General features: G+C 38.7%; 1 protein-coding gene across 5 annotated transcripts in view; it reads right to left on the bottom strand.

The window, feature by feature from the left end:
* EML6 (EMAP like 6) overlaps positions 1–13,660 on the bottom strand; it is a 377,195-nt gene that overhangs the window by 53,554 nt on the left and 309,981 nt on the right. For all 5 annotated transcript variants that reach the window (XM_082641845.1, XM_082641844.1, XM_082641847.1 and 2 more), the window contains 2 exons: positions 11,632–11,720; positions 7,300–7,476 (listed from right to left, as the gene is read on the bottom strand). In XM_082641845.1, the coding sequence (XP_082497971.1) occupies positions 7,300–7,476; positions 11,632–11,720 (266 nt within the window). The remainder of the gene's footprint in view (positions 1–7,299; positions 7,477–11,631; positions 11,721–13,660) is intronic.

Raw genomic sequence — 13,660 nt, 5'->3', positions numbered from 1 at the left:
AATGTAGAGAATGGACTTGAGGACATGGGGAGTGGGAAGGGCGGGCTGGGACAAAGTGAGAGAGTGGCATGGACATATATACACTACTAAATGTAAAATAAATAGCTGGTGGGAAGCAGCCGCATAGCACAGGGAGATTGGCTCGGTGCTTTGTGACCACCTAGAGGGGTGGGATAGGGAGGGTGGGAGATGCAAGAGGGAGGAGATATGGGGATATATGTATATATATAGCTAATTCACTTTGTTATAAAGCAGAGACTAACACACCATTGTAAAGTAATTATACTCCAATAAAGATGTTAAAAAAATAAATAAAATAAAAAATGTAAATGACATGGTGGTATCTTAACCTCTCTGATAGAGTGAAGGGGAACAGCACTGGAAAGGAAGGGAGGCTATGGAAAGCAATCGGCTAGCTATACAGATGGAGTTAAAGGACACCATCAGGTTTTCTGGGATGTGGTTGAAGGTACTGGACAAATGGGTGGGCTCTGACAAAGGAGAGTCTATCTTATGGAGGCTGGAAACAATGTGATTATCAGGGGACTAATACCCACATTGAGATATTAAACTGTAAAACTGCATATATAAGGACTTACGTTTGTCATGGATTGAAAAATGCCTGGAAGAGAGATTTAGTAACTCATAGGAAAGGAGAACAAGGAAAAGGGTTAAGAAGAAGACATGACATTAGACTCTAACAAATGGACCTTGAATTTTGGACAAAGAGCTACATGATGATAATACAGTCTCATAGGCATCACCAAGACTTGATGACATGGTATTCAGTGCTAGAACACTGCAATGGGATGCTGTCTTAGTCTGGTAGGGCTGCCATAAAAAAATCCACATGTTGGGTGGCTTAAACAACAGATATTTATTTCTCATGGTTCTGCAGGCTGGGAAGTTTAAGATCAAGGCACCAGCCAATTTGGCTTCTGGTGTGGGCTCTCCTGCTGGCTTGTGGACCCCTTATATTGAGCACATAGAAAGTTCCTATCTAGCCTTTGCTCAGTGTGAGTGTGCATGGGGAGAGGGAGTGAGCTCATTGGTGTCTCTTCTTATAAGGACACTAATCCTATTGGATCAGGGCCCCACACTTATGACCTCATTTTACCTTAATTATTTCTGTAAATGCCCTCTCTACATATCCAGTCACATTGGATGTTAGGGCTTCAACATATGAACTTTGGCAGGGATGCAAACATTCAGTCCATAACAGAGGGTGAAGTGTGGCTAACACACACAGAGCATTGGAGGAGTGACTGTACGGCTAGAAATGTTCATCAGCCTGGGTCCATGAATTTGGGAGGGAAAGAGTGCCAGGAAAATCAGATGGAAAAAAAGGAGAGAAGTGATACTATCAAAGTGGTTTATATGGGTTAGTGATTTTCAAATGCTTTTAAATTATGAAACTTTTTCTTAAATCAAATCTTACACAGTAGAACTCAAGAATAAAAAGAGAAACAATCCAATGTAAAATAGTGGACAAAAGATTTGTACAAACACTTCACAAATGACCAATAAGCAAACGAAAAAGTGCTTAGCATGATTAGTCATCAGGGAAACGTAAGTTACAAACACAATAAGATCACACTATCTACTCCTCAGGACAGCTAAATTTTACAAGTCTGACAACACTGAATTATCAACTGGAAATCTCTTACATTTTTGGTGAAAACGTAAAATGATACAATCATTTGGAAAAAGATCTGGCAGTTTCTTAAAAAGTTAAACACACATTTTCCCCAATAACCCAGAAATTCCACTCCTATATTATTTATTTAAAAGAAAGAAAATATATGTCCACAGAGATTTGTCCAAAAATATTCATAGCAGCTTCATTATAACCAAACATGGGAAAAGCCTGCATCTACCAACAGCTGTGTGGATAAACAAACTTTGCTATATCCACACAATGGAATTCCACTCAGCTAAAAAAGGAAAGGATTATTGTTACACACAACGTGAAGAAATCTCAGAAACATTATCTGAGTGAAAGAAGCCAGAAACAAAATGGTTCCTAATTGATCATTCCATTTATGTGAAGTTCTGAAACAGGGAAAACTAATCTATGGTAAAAAACATTGGAATAGTTTTTTTCATCTGAGGGTGGAGTGGGGGTGGGGATTGACCCAGAAGTTAGCATGAGGAAACCTCCTGGGCTGATGATAATATTCTATATCTTGAGAGGTGTTTGGATTATACAGGTGTATATGTTTGTCAAGGCTCATCAAAAGGAACCTTAAAATTGGTGCATCTCAACTATACATAAATTTTACTTAAAAATACTAAAAAAAATATTGAAGCCTAGGTAATGATATGTAAGTTGAAACAGTTAGGGGTAAGTATCCTGATGTCAACAATTTACTATGAGTCACAGAATCTAAGTGGTGGGTTTCTGGGAGTTCACTGTATCATTCTTTCATCTTACCTGTATGCTTGAAAATTTTCATAACAAAATCTTGGAAAAAATCTTACACAGAAGCTCAATGTATAAAATACAAAAACACAGAGTAACTCTGGTTGGAGCAGGAGTGGGGCCCCAGAGCCCCTACCTTGTTTTCTGGGGTTGTCCCTGAGGAGCCTTCCTGGAACTCTGGGAGGTGGAAGAACACAGTTTGAAATTACTGCTATAGATAGACAGCCCTCCTGCTCAGGCTGGGGATATGGATGATGAACTCCCAAGACCAACACTAAATCTAGCTCAGGAGCAAGATGCAGTAGTACTGCGGGGATTTCAGGTATCTAAACACCTGCCCAAACCTTAGTCCACTAAAACCAGGGTATCACTAACTTCTTGACTTGTCCTGCTAGCAGTCTCAATTCAAAAAATGTAGAAATAGTGAGGAAAATTGCTACACAGAACTGAGTTCTTATCAAATAAGAAGGGCTGATAGGTGACAGTAAAGTGATGAGTCATTGGGAAAAGGCTACCAGATGGCTTTGGGATTAGGGATGGACAATGAAGGGAACACTGGACATAATCAGAAGTGTATATTAGAAAAGGCTACCCAAAATGACAATCTGATGAGATTCTAGCAAATGAAGAAGGAAATAGGAAGGCATCTAAAGAAACCAAAGTGGCTGAAGAGGTAGCTGGAGCAAAAAGCCAGGGATGAACACAAAAGTCTTCTACAGACAACTTTAGTACCGTTTCAAGAAAGCAAAACTCAAAAACTAAGACAACTGAAAAAGATTTTAAAGATGTAAACCCACGCACATATGGTCACCTTATCTTTGATAAAGGAGGCAAGAATATACAATGGAGAAAAGACAGCCTCTTCAATAAGTGGTGCTGGGAAAACTGGACAGCTACATGTGAAAGAATGAAATTAGAACACTTCCTAACACCATACACAAAAATAAACTCAAAATGGATTAAACACATAAATGTAAGGCCAGACACTATAAAACTCTTAGAGGAAAACATAGACAGAACACTCTATGACATAAATCACAGCAAGATCCTTTTTGACCCACCTCCTAGAGAAATGGAAATAAAAACAAAAATAAACAAATGGGACCTAATGAAACTTAAACACTTTTGCACAGCAAAGGAAACCATAAACAAGATGAAAAGACAACCCTCAGAATGGGAGAAAATATTTGCAAATGAAGCAACTAACAAAGGATTAATCTCCAAAATATATAAGCAGCTCATGCAGCTCAATATCAAAAAAACAATCAACCCAATCCAAAAATGGGCAGAAGATCTAAATAGACATTTCTCCAAAGAAGATATACAGATTGCCAACAAACACATGAAAGGATGCTCAACATCACTAATCATTAGAGAAATGCAAGTCACAACTACAATGAGGTACCACCTCACACCGGTCAGAATGGCCATCATCAAAAAATCTATGAACAATAAATGCTGGAGAGGGTGTGGAGAAAGGGAACCCTCTTGCACTGTTGGTGGGAATGTAAATTGATACAGCCACTATGGAGAACAGTATGGAGGTTCCTGAAAAAAACTAAAACCAGAACTACCATATGACCCAGCAATCCAACTACTGGGCATATACCCTGAGAAAACCATAATGCAAAAAGAGACATGTACCACAATGTTCATTGCAGCTCTATTTACAATAGCCAGGACATGGAAGCAACCTAACTGTCCATCGACAGGTGAATGGATAAAGAAGATGTGGCACATATATACAATGGAATATTACTCAGCCATAAAAAGAAACAAAATTGAGTTATTTGTAGTGAGGTGGATGGACCTAGAGTCTATCACACAGAGTGAAGTAGGTCAGAAAGAGAAAAACAAATACCGTACACTAACACATATATATGGAATCTAAAAAACAAAAGAAAAAAAATGGTTCTGATGAATTTAGGGGCAGGACAGGAATAAAGACGCAGACGTAGAGAATGGACTTGAGGACATGGGGAGAGGGAAGGGTAAGCTGGGACTAAGTGAGAGAGTAGCTTTGACATATATACACTACCAAATGTAAAACAGATAGGTAGTGGGAAGCAGCTGCATAGCACAGGGAGATCAGCTTGGTGCTTTGTGACCACCTAGAGGGGTGGGATAGAGAGGGTGGTGCGGGGAGACGCAAGAGGGAGGGGATATGGGGATATATGTATATGTATAGCTGATTCACTTTGTTATACAGCAGAAACTAACACAACATTGTAAAGCAATTATATTCCAATAAAGATGTTAAAAATTTTTCTTAAAATATAAAGCGAACTATTGGAAATACAAAAAAAAAGGATGTATTTAGGGCTAGAAGAAAAAGAAAGAAAAGTTAGGAACACTTCTTACATCAGATGGTTTAATATGAACAGGAAGCAGATTTAATGATGTCCTCTATTAAAGGGAACGCTCTTCAAACCAGTAAGGGCCAAAGAGAGCTCCTGTCCTTGAGTACAGACACGTTTAAATGTGACCATAGAAATAAGGTCAGTAATAGCTAAGAGTTTAGAAACCAGGAGAGGTGGCATCCAAAAAAATAGGTTCCTGTATCCAAAAGGGAAAACAAGTAGACTCTGGCAAATACTGATTCATGAGTTGATGCAATCCCTCGAAAATTCTAGGGTGAATTATTACACACAAGGTTGATAAGCACTTGGAAAAGGAAATAATGATGACTAGGCAACAACAAGGGTTCACTGTGAACTAACTGCTTATCTTTTATTGGTTGGTTTATTAGGAGAGATTAGGGATACCAGCAACACAATCTGGCTTTCAGCAAGACATCTGCTAAGTTTTAATGATGTCTTGTTGGATTAGAGACAGAAATGTGATCTCCATGAGGACATGGTCCGACAGATTTAAATGTCTGTTACTGATACGTGTACATTAATGAATTAGAATGCCAAAATGAATGGGGGCTCTGGGTGGTGGTGGTGTCTAGTTGTTCTGTCTTTTTCTTTCCATGATTTGGAACTCACACTTGTGAACTCAGAGGATGCTGGAAGGGAAAGTAAATACTTTGAAAAGGTATTTCAAAGATGTTGACAGGTTGTTGGAACTAGGGAAAATAAATAAGATATATCTTATTTGGTACAAATACAAAGTTCTGTACTTACTCAGATTTTAGGAAATCAATTGGATAAGTCCAAGATAGGGGATAACCCTAACATTTGGGGGAATAACATCTACGATTCAGGTGTGTGGTATGGCAGCCAAAAGGGTTGATGCCATCTTAAGTTTGTTTTAATGCAAAAATAAAATCAAAACAAGAAGATGAGTCCTACTGTACCCTGAGCTGGTCAGATTGCATCTGAATCACCGAATTTGGTTTTATTTTTTTTTATTTTTATTTTATATTAGAGTATAGTTGATTAACAATGTTGTGCTACTTTCAGGTGTACAGCCACTATGGAGAACAGTATGGAGGTTCCTTAAGAAACTAAAAATAGAGCTACCATATGATCCAGCAATCCTACTCCTGGGCATATATCCAGAGAAAAACATGGTTTGAAAAGATACATGCACCCCAATGTTCACTGCAGTGCTATTTACAATAGCCAGGACATGGAAGCCACCTAAATGTCCACTGACAGATGAATGGGTAAAGAAGATGTGGTACATGTATACAATGGAATATTATTCAGCCATTAAGAAGAATGAAATACTGCCATTTGCAGCAACCTGGATGGACCTGAATTTGGTTTTAGATGAGACAGTTTAAAATGGAATTGAAATGGGTAAGGGAGATGAAGAGTCACAAACTTCCAGTTACAAAATAAATGAGTCAGGGGGATGAAACATACAGAGTGGGGAATATAGTCAATAATAATGTAATATCTGAACACAGTGTTTTAGGTCAATTATACTTCAAAACAAACAAACAAATAAACAAACTCATGGAAAAAGAGATCACATTTGTAGTTACCAGAGGTGAGTGGTGTGTGTGTGGGGATTGGATGAAGGCAGTCAATAGGTACAAACTTCCAGTTATAAGATAAATAAGTACTAGGGATATAATGCTATAACATGATGACTATAGCTAACTCTGCATATGATATAATGAAAGTTGTTAAGAAAGTAAATCCTAAGAGTTCGCATCACAAGGAAAAAAATTTTTTTTCTTTTTCTGTTGTTTTGTATCTGTATTAGATGATAGATGTTCACTAAACTTATCGTGATAATCATTTCATGAGATGTATATGACAAATCATTATGCTGTACACCTTAAACTTACACAGTGTTACATGTCAGTTATATCTCAATAAAACTGAAAGAAGAAGAAACAAAAAAAATTTGTTAATGGACTTGATAAAATGGATTATGCTTAGAGGGAGGAGGGAGCTAGACACCATGTCACTCGGGAAGTGGCTGAAGGAATTGGAGATGTTTAGGCTGGAGAAAAGGCTGTCAGAAGACTGGACTCATTCAACAATGATTCAGAAGGCAGAACTTTGGCTAAAGGAAAAAAATCAACTCAATACAGAGCAAAGCATTTTAACAATGGAGCAATTTACAAATGAATTGGGCTGCTTTGTGTGGTAGTAAGTTCTTCATCCCTAGAAGTATGCTAGTAAAGACACCAGTCCAAGATGTAGAGAAAAATCTTACTTTGCAGTTTGTGAGATGCTGGATTTGATGTCCACTGACGGCCTTTCAAGGAGGAATTCTACTCCACAAGACTCTGACTCAAACCAGTAAACATAATGTCACAAAGCTTTCTATACAGCGTAAATAACCATGATATTGTAGATTACACTACTGATTGCTTATTCCTTCAATATTTAAAAATCCACTTAGATACAATAGATAGATTTGGGGGTATTAATGAGACTGAGCAAGTATATATAATAAACATGCAATATTACCTTGACAGGATATGAAAAAAGCTTAACAAAACCAAAATCATCTCCTGTGGCTAAGAGGGAATGGTCTTTGGTGAGACTGGCAGCATTCACATCAGTCACATCACTGTGCACTGGCCAGATGCCCTCACAGGTGGGCCCCAGCACACAGGTCCAAGCGTCCCACTCTATCTTCTCAATCTTGAAAAGAAGGAAGGAAAATTAATATATTTTCATAAAACCTAGAGATCTTTTTGTTTTATTTAAAAGAAACAAATGGAGGCTGAATAGTTCTAAATTATGACTTTGCCAACACCAGGCATTTGTTGTATGCTGCGGTGCCTAAGTTCTCAGCTGCATTTTTAAAGTGGTATATGCATTGTCTCAATAACACTGTAGTCAAACCTCCATATATGTTCCCCTAGATAAAGTGAACATGTTGGAATTATGGACACCTGACAATACCAAAGGTTTTTAGTTCTTACCTAGACATTTATCATTGTATATGCCATAAGCTAGATCAGGGTTTCTCAGCATCAGCCCTATTGACATTTTAGGAGGGATAATTCTTTATTGTCAGGGGCTGTCCTTTTTAGCAGCATCCCTGTCCTCTACCTACTGGATGCCAGTAGCACCACCTCCCCAGGTTGTCCCCAGACATTGTCAAATATCCCTGGGAGAGGGGGCAAATTGATCCCAATTGAGAACCACTGAGCTGGATTGATCGATGGGGCTGATCATTTAGCAAATTATTTTAAAAAGTCACAGGACATAACTTTTTAAAGGGCTGCTTCCTTGGAGGAAAGAGTAATAAGATTCTGCAGTAATAAGATTCTTAACATTCTTTATGCTCTAGAGAGACCATCTTTAAAACTGGAGGAGCTGTTCATATTGTATTGCCACGAATATACATTTTATCCTTTAACACGTGTCTGAAATTCTCAAACAGAGGATTTGCAATTCATGTAGGTTAAATTCTGATAAAATTGAGGATTTTCTTTCCTTTTTTAAAAAAGAAAACAGTAACAATAACACTTTGTTATTAGACTTTCCTGGGGGATGTGATCTCATTTACTTTCATTCAAGATCTGCTAGTATACCTTAACGTTACAGGTTCTTTACATAAGCACTTTAAAGCACTGTTTAAAAGGGTATAAAAAATCATTAGAGAACTGTAGCTAAAATTAAAGGCCAGATTGCTCTCTTTGAATCTGGAAACTGCTTTCTGGTGCACGTTGTTAACACACCTCGCCTCCATTTCTGTTGTTTTCTGCTTGGTACCGCTGCCTAGAAGGGAAATGACAAGATAAAGATGCAGCCAGGATTTTAGTCACAACGTGGGGAGGTGCTATACATATTTGGTCACGCAAATTTCTCCTCATTTAATATTCTGTGTTTCTTCTGGACACATGCAGAATTGGAACCAAAAAGCTGTGGTTCACCCAGTGACTTGGGGTGCCTGAGGCAAGGTCACAGACTTAGGTGACGTGAAGTGGTTCCCCAACAATTACCTCAGTTTTCTGAAGTGCAAGTGGAGTCTCCCCAACTCCTTATGACATCTTCAACTGACCATCACAGGAAAAGAAGCAGGGAACCTCCCCTCTAGTTCTAGAAACGGGCTTTCTGGCCACTGACTCCCTTACAGATACGAGATTCCATTTCTGACACCTTCCTTGTCTATCCCCAATGCCACCTCCCTGGGTGGCACCTTTCCTGGCCTCATTATATAGGGAGGAATGGGCAGTGAGCTGGTATTTGATCACCCTACAGTCACCCCGACAGAACACCCTTGGCCAGATCTGGACACTGTGCTCTCCAGGGGAAGCATGTCTAACTTGCGGGAAGCTATAGAAATCGCATTTAAAATGGAGCATTAGGGGCTTCCCTGGAGGCGCAGTGGTTGAGAGTCCGCCTGCCGATGCAGGGGACGTGGGTTCGTGCCCCGGTCCGGGAAGATCCCACATGCCGTGGAGCGGCTGGGCCCGTGGGCCATGGCCGCTGAGCCTGCACGTCCGGAGCCTGTGCTCCGCAGCGGTGGGGGGGCCACAACAGTGAGAGGCCCGCGTACCACACACACAAAAAAATGGAGCATTAGGAGTGATCCCTGTAACTATACTCAATATCCTATGATAAACCATAATGGAAAAGAATATGAAAAAATGTATATATATGTATAACTGAGTCACTTTGCTGTACAGTAGAAATGAACACAACATTGGGAATCAATTATACTTCAATAAAATAAATTAAAAAAAAAAAAGAATGATCCCTGTAACTGACAAAACCCAAAAGGGGTAAATAAACTTGTTAAAAACCCTGGACTTTAGATGGCAGAAGAGTCCTCCAGGGGTGTCTTCCACAGCACCTTGCCCCAGGCAGGTATGTCATTATCATCATCATTTTGCAGAGGAGGTGACTGGAGCCCAGAGAGAGGTTAGTCACTTAAATCCCAGCCTGCTTGGCAAGGAGAGGGAAAGTCAAGCTCCAGAGACTCGGGCTGCTAGTATAGAGCCGGCTTATCTGCACCATGCTGCATCAGATGAATATAAATGGACATTTTAATATTTGTCATAGTTAACAATTTGCTGGGTAAGCTTTGTGTTAGTTTCACCATGACTGTTCCTTTAAAAAAAAAAATCTTCTTTGAAAAGGAGATTTTCAAAACCCTTCATACTTAATTGAAGAGCCTGACACTATTGGTAAGTAAAAGGACGAGCTACCTCTTTGGAGCTCTTAGTAGTGCCAATACCAGGGTGGCCAGGCTGAGGCGACCTTAACTGGAGGGACTCCCCAACCAACAGCACCAGAGATCAGCCTCTGGAACAAAAACTATACACTGCAGAGGGACAAATGAACTCTTCAGAGCCAGAGCCTGGCACTTCAGGAAGACTTAACATAAATTTCCCTTTGGTAGGTTTTTTTTTTTAACATAATAATTGCTCATATGTCCCAAGTTGGCCTCATCCTCTCTTCACCATTTGGTCCGATTGCATCTTATTTTATCAGTAGTATACTTATTTGGGGCACTAGAACAGGTGAAGTGATGTAAAATGATGCTGCATTGTCTAGGCTGGGGAGTCACACACAGACCCCTCTAGGCTAGGATCACAGCTCCAAGGTCCTCTTACTTTCTTGGAGCCTTAATTTCCCTGTCTGTAAAATGAGACTGATAAGTAATCAGGAGAGGCTGCTGTGAGGATTGGATTATAGGTATATGAAGTGCCCGGCACATTCCACAGATGTTCAGTGAAGGAATGACATAACTTAAAATGTCCCTTACTCAAGGCTATTAAAGTTTCCCCATATAAATAAGTTAAAATGAAGACTGATCAAAGATCAATAAACTGGAGTTGGAGAGTGAGATCAATCGATCCATTAACAGTTTCCATTAATACAATGCCATCACCCATAACAACTTGGGTTTCTTATGTACTGCACATATATTTCCTTTAGAAACAATGAAAATATTATGAATGGACATGAGTCCAGATGTCTCTGGGAGTACATTAGAATACCGGGATTGTTTATATTACCGGCTAACTGAAGCTAGAGAGAGGAAGATGCCTGTCCCTCAGTGGCGTACCCTTGACCCTTTTTCCTCTAAGGAAGCAATATTTCCTTTTCTTTCATCGAAGGTTACATAGCGAAAAAATGAGTCAGATTGTCTCCTGGGACTAGAAGGATGTCCTTAGTGCTAATCAGGCAATGACTTTTTGGCCATCAGGGTTCACTACATGGAAGCACTGTGCAGACTGAAAGACAAAAGCAGCGAGCCTTTAGGAAGAGCTTTTAGGAAGGCGTTAGTTCATGGATTCAAAAATTTTATCTAGGCTTTGACTTCAGCAATTAAAAAATGGTGTATGTGGCTAAGAGCACGAGGAAAATATGGAAAAAGGAAACAGTTTGCTACATTAGGATGGTCAGGTTGTGGAATGTTTTGTTTTGAAAAATAATTTCTCTTGTTGTAGAAGGTATTTTTACTATTACAAACAGTAACCATTGAGAAAGCACATTTCAAAACTTTACGTTCATAAAAAGCTTTACATAAAATGACAGGACATGTAGAGTGGGAAAAGTAATATGTAGCATCCAAATTGTTAGCTCAGTCATTGTCTTCTGGCAGAGAAAAATTAAGCAGAATGCCAACTGTGCATTGCTACGTTTGTGGTACAGTAAATCCATATGTCCTCAGAAAGTAGGAAACCAGGCTAAGCAGTCAGATTTAAGAAATGGTCAAGCTTAAAGATACACAAACTATAACTCATATTAGTGAATAATAATTGATAGGTTTTGTTAAAATGCATATACTAAATTTTCATGAAATACTTTTTAAAAAGCTTTGTGTCTGACTGTTACCTCTGAAGGTCTTATTATGTGCCGTTTGCCTCTTGGAGCTTCAAAAAAGAGTTGTTCTTTGGCACCTGAATTAACTTGCAGTAATTTCCCTGTTATGATAGAATAAAGTAGGAAGACAATTAAACTCTGCATTTATCTTTTTGTTATAAAGTGATGAACATGATTGCTACTATTTTGATTCATTTTAATCAAAGTCTCATAAACTGAGTAAATATATGTTGAATGATCCAGAAGTGCATGCAAAGACAATTACATGGCAAGGTACAAACTCCAAAGCTGTGATTTTAAAAAATACGAACCTCATAAAATCTGACCTTGAACATCCTTCAAAACTAGAAGAATCAAGCTTGCTGTGTTTTACTCTGTTGCATTGAAAGCTATTTTTCCAAAGCCTGACAAAAATTTTTTTTTTGCTCTTTTCCCCTGTTGCCTCCTAGCACAGAAATGTAGTAAAAGCAAACTGCTTTGGCAAGAATTATGGCACTGGAAGCAAGAACCTCGTAAGCATTTGTGCTTACTAGGATATAAATTCTAAATTTGCCCTTTAACATTTAGAAACAGGAAGACAAGGACACATAAAACAAACTGTAAATGCTCATTCCATTCCCCCCTTCCTTTTTTACTTGAAAATTTATAAAGAAATCCAAGACTTTTCCCCAAACAAAATGTTGAGCAAAAATAGTCTTTCGGTCTGATGTAAATTTTTAATCTTGGATCCATTTTGATTAATATTGAAAAAGATTAGATTTCTTAATTCTCCTCCTATCATATCAATGATCCTTTATGGCTTGAAAATTTAAATGACTCAAAAGATCTACTTTCTAGTATTTTTTCAGCATGTTTTAAACGATGGAAAATCTCAAACATATATGGAAGTAATAGTATAAAGAAGCCCTATGGGGCCAATGTCCAGCCTCGAAGGTTATTAGCACATGGCTGGTCCTGGTTATTAGCACATGGCTGGCCCTGCTGCAGGAACCTCCTCATTCCCTCACCCCAGATTACTTTGAAGCAAACGTCAGATATCCTAACATTTCATCTGCAAATAATTCAGTGTACATATGCACACTAACATTTTCTACTCTCTCTCTTTCTTCCATAACTATTTATATCTAGTAGCCTTGAAATGTCCTTCGTGGAAAAAATAATAGCAAAATAAGAACTCCATGTTACATCATGTTCTTTAAACTTTAAGTGGGTACCGCCTAGGTCTGAAATCTAGTTTGGCTAAACTTCAGGAGTTGCAGGTCTGTTTCTAAGTGACTAATTAAAAACAAGGTTCTCAAATTTCCTAAATGAAACCTGGATCATTTCCAGTTTGCTGAGTTATAAAATAGTGATTAGGGGGTTTGCCTTGGCTGTGAGGAGCAAGTAAATCTGAGAACATTTTCTCTGAAATGGGCCCGTCTTCCTGACTTTATGGCTCAACGTATGCAAATCAGAAAAGAAAAAAGGGAGTTAAATCAGCTTTGGCTATTTAGCATTATATGAAAATGAGTAATCAATATTTTTCCAATGAACTAGATATATCTACAAAGTATACTTTTAGAATTCTCAAGAGTGACTGCAAATAACAAAGGATGTGGGAAAAGGATTAAAAGATTCAATGAAAACATTCTTTGAATATAGATAATTTTAGATATTTTTGGCCATGAGATCGATACTAAGAGAACTCAAAGGATTGTAGCTCTAGGATAATCCTAACAACTCACTTTACACCATAGTTTCAAAGATCATACTTTACTTTAAAAACAAACCAAAAACTATAAAAATAGCTCAGTGAAGTATTTTCTTACTGCAGGAATGTTTACAAAACCACTTCTGCAAGCACCAGAAATGCTTTGCAGCTCCACAGACACCTGTGGGTACCTACCAAGCCCACGCCCTTCCCTGAGAACTGCCCTCCACTGTGGGCTGGGCCCCTGCTGTCTTGTCTGCACTCTGGAGGTGGACATTGACCCAGGAGCGACCAGGCTGGAGACTGGGCTAGGCAGTCAAATTCTCTCTCCTGGGAAATTGGAATCTTAGG

The sequence above is a fragment of the Mesoplodon mirus genome (assembly GCF_964341445.2).
Source record: "Mesoplodon mirus genome assembly, chromosome: 14".
Lineage (NCBI taxonomy): Eukaryota > Metazoa > Chordata > Mammalia > Artiodactyla > Ziphiidae > Mesoplodon > Mesoplodon mirus.
The sequence above is the reverse complement of the archived record's forward strand: the minus strand, read 5'-3'. Positions and strand labels throughout refer to the sequence as shown.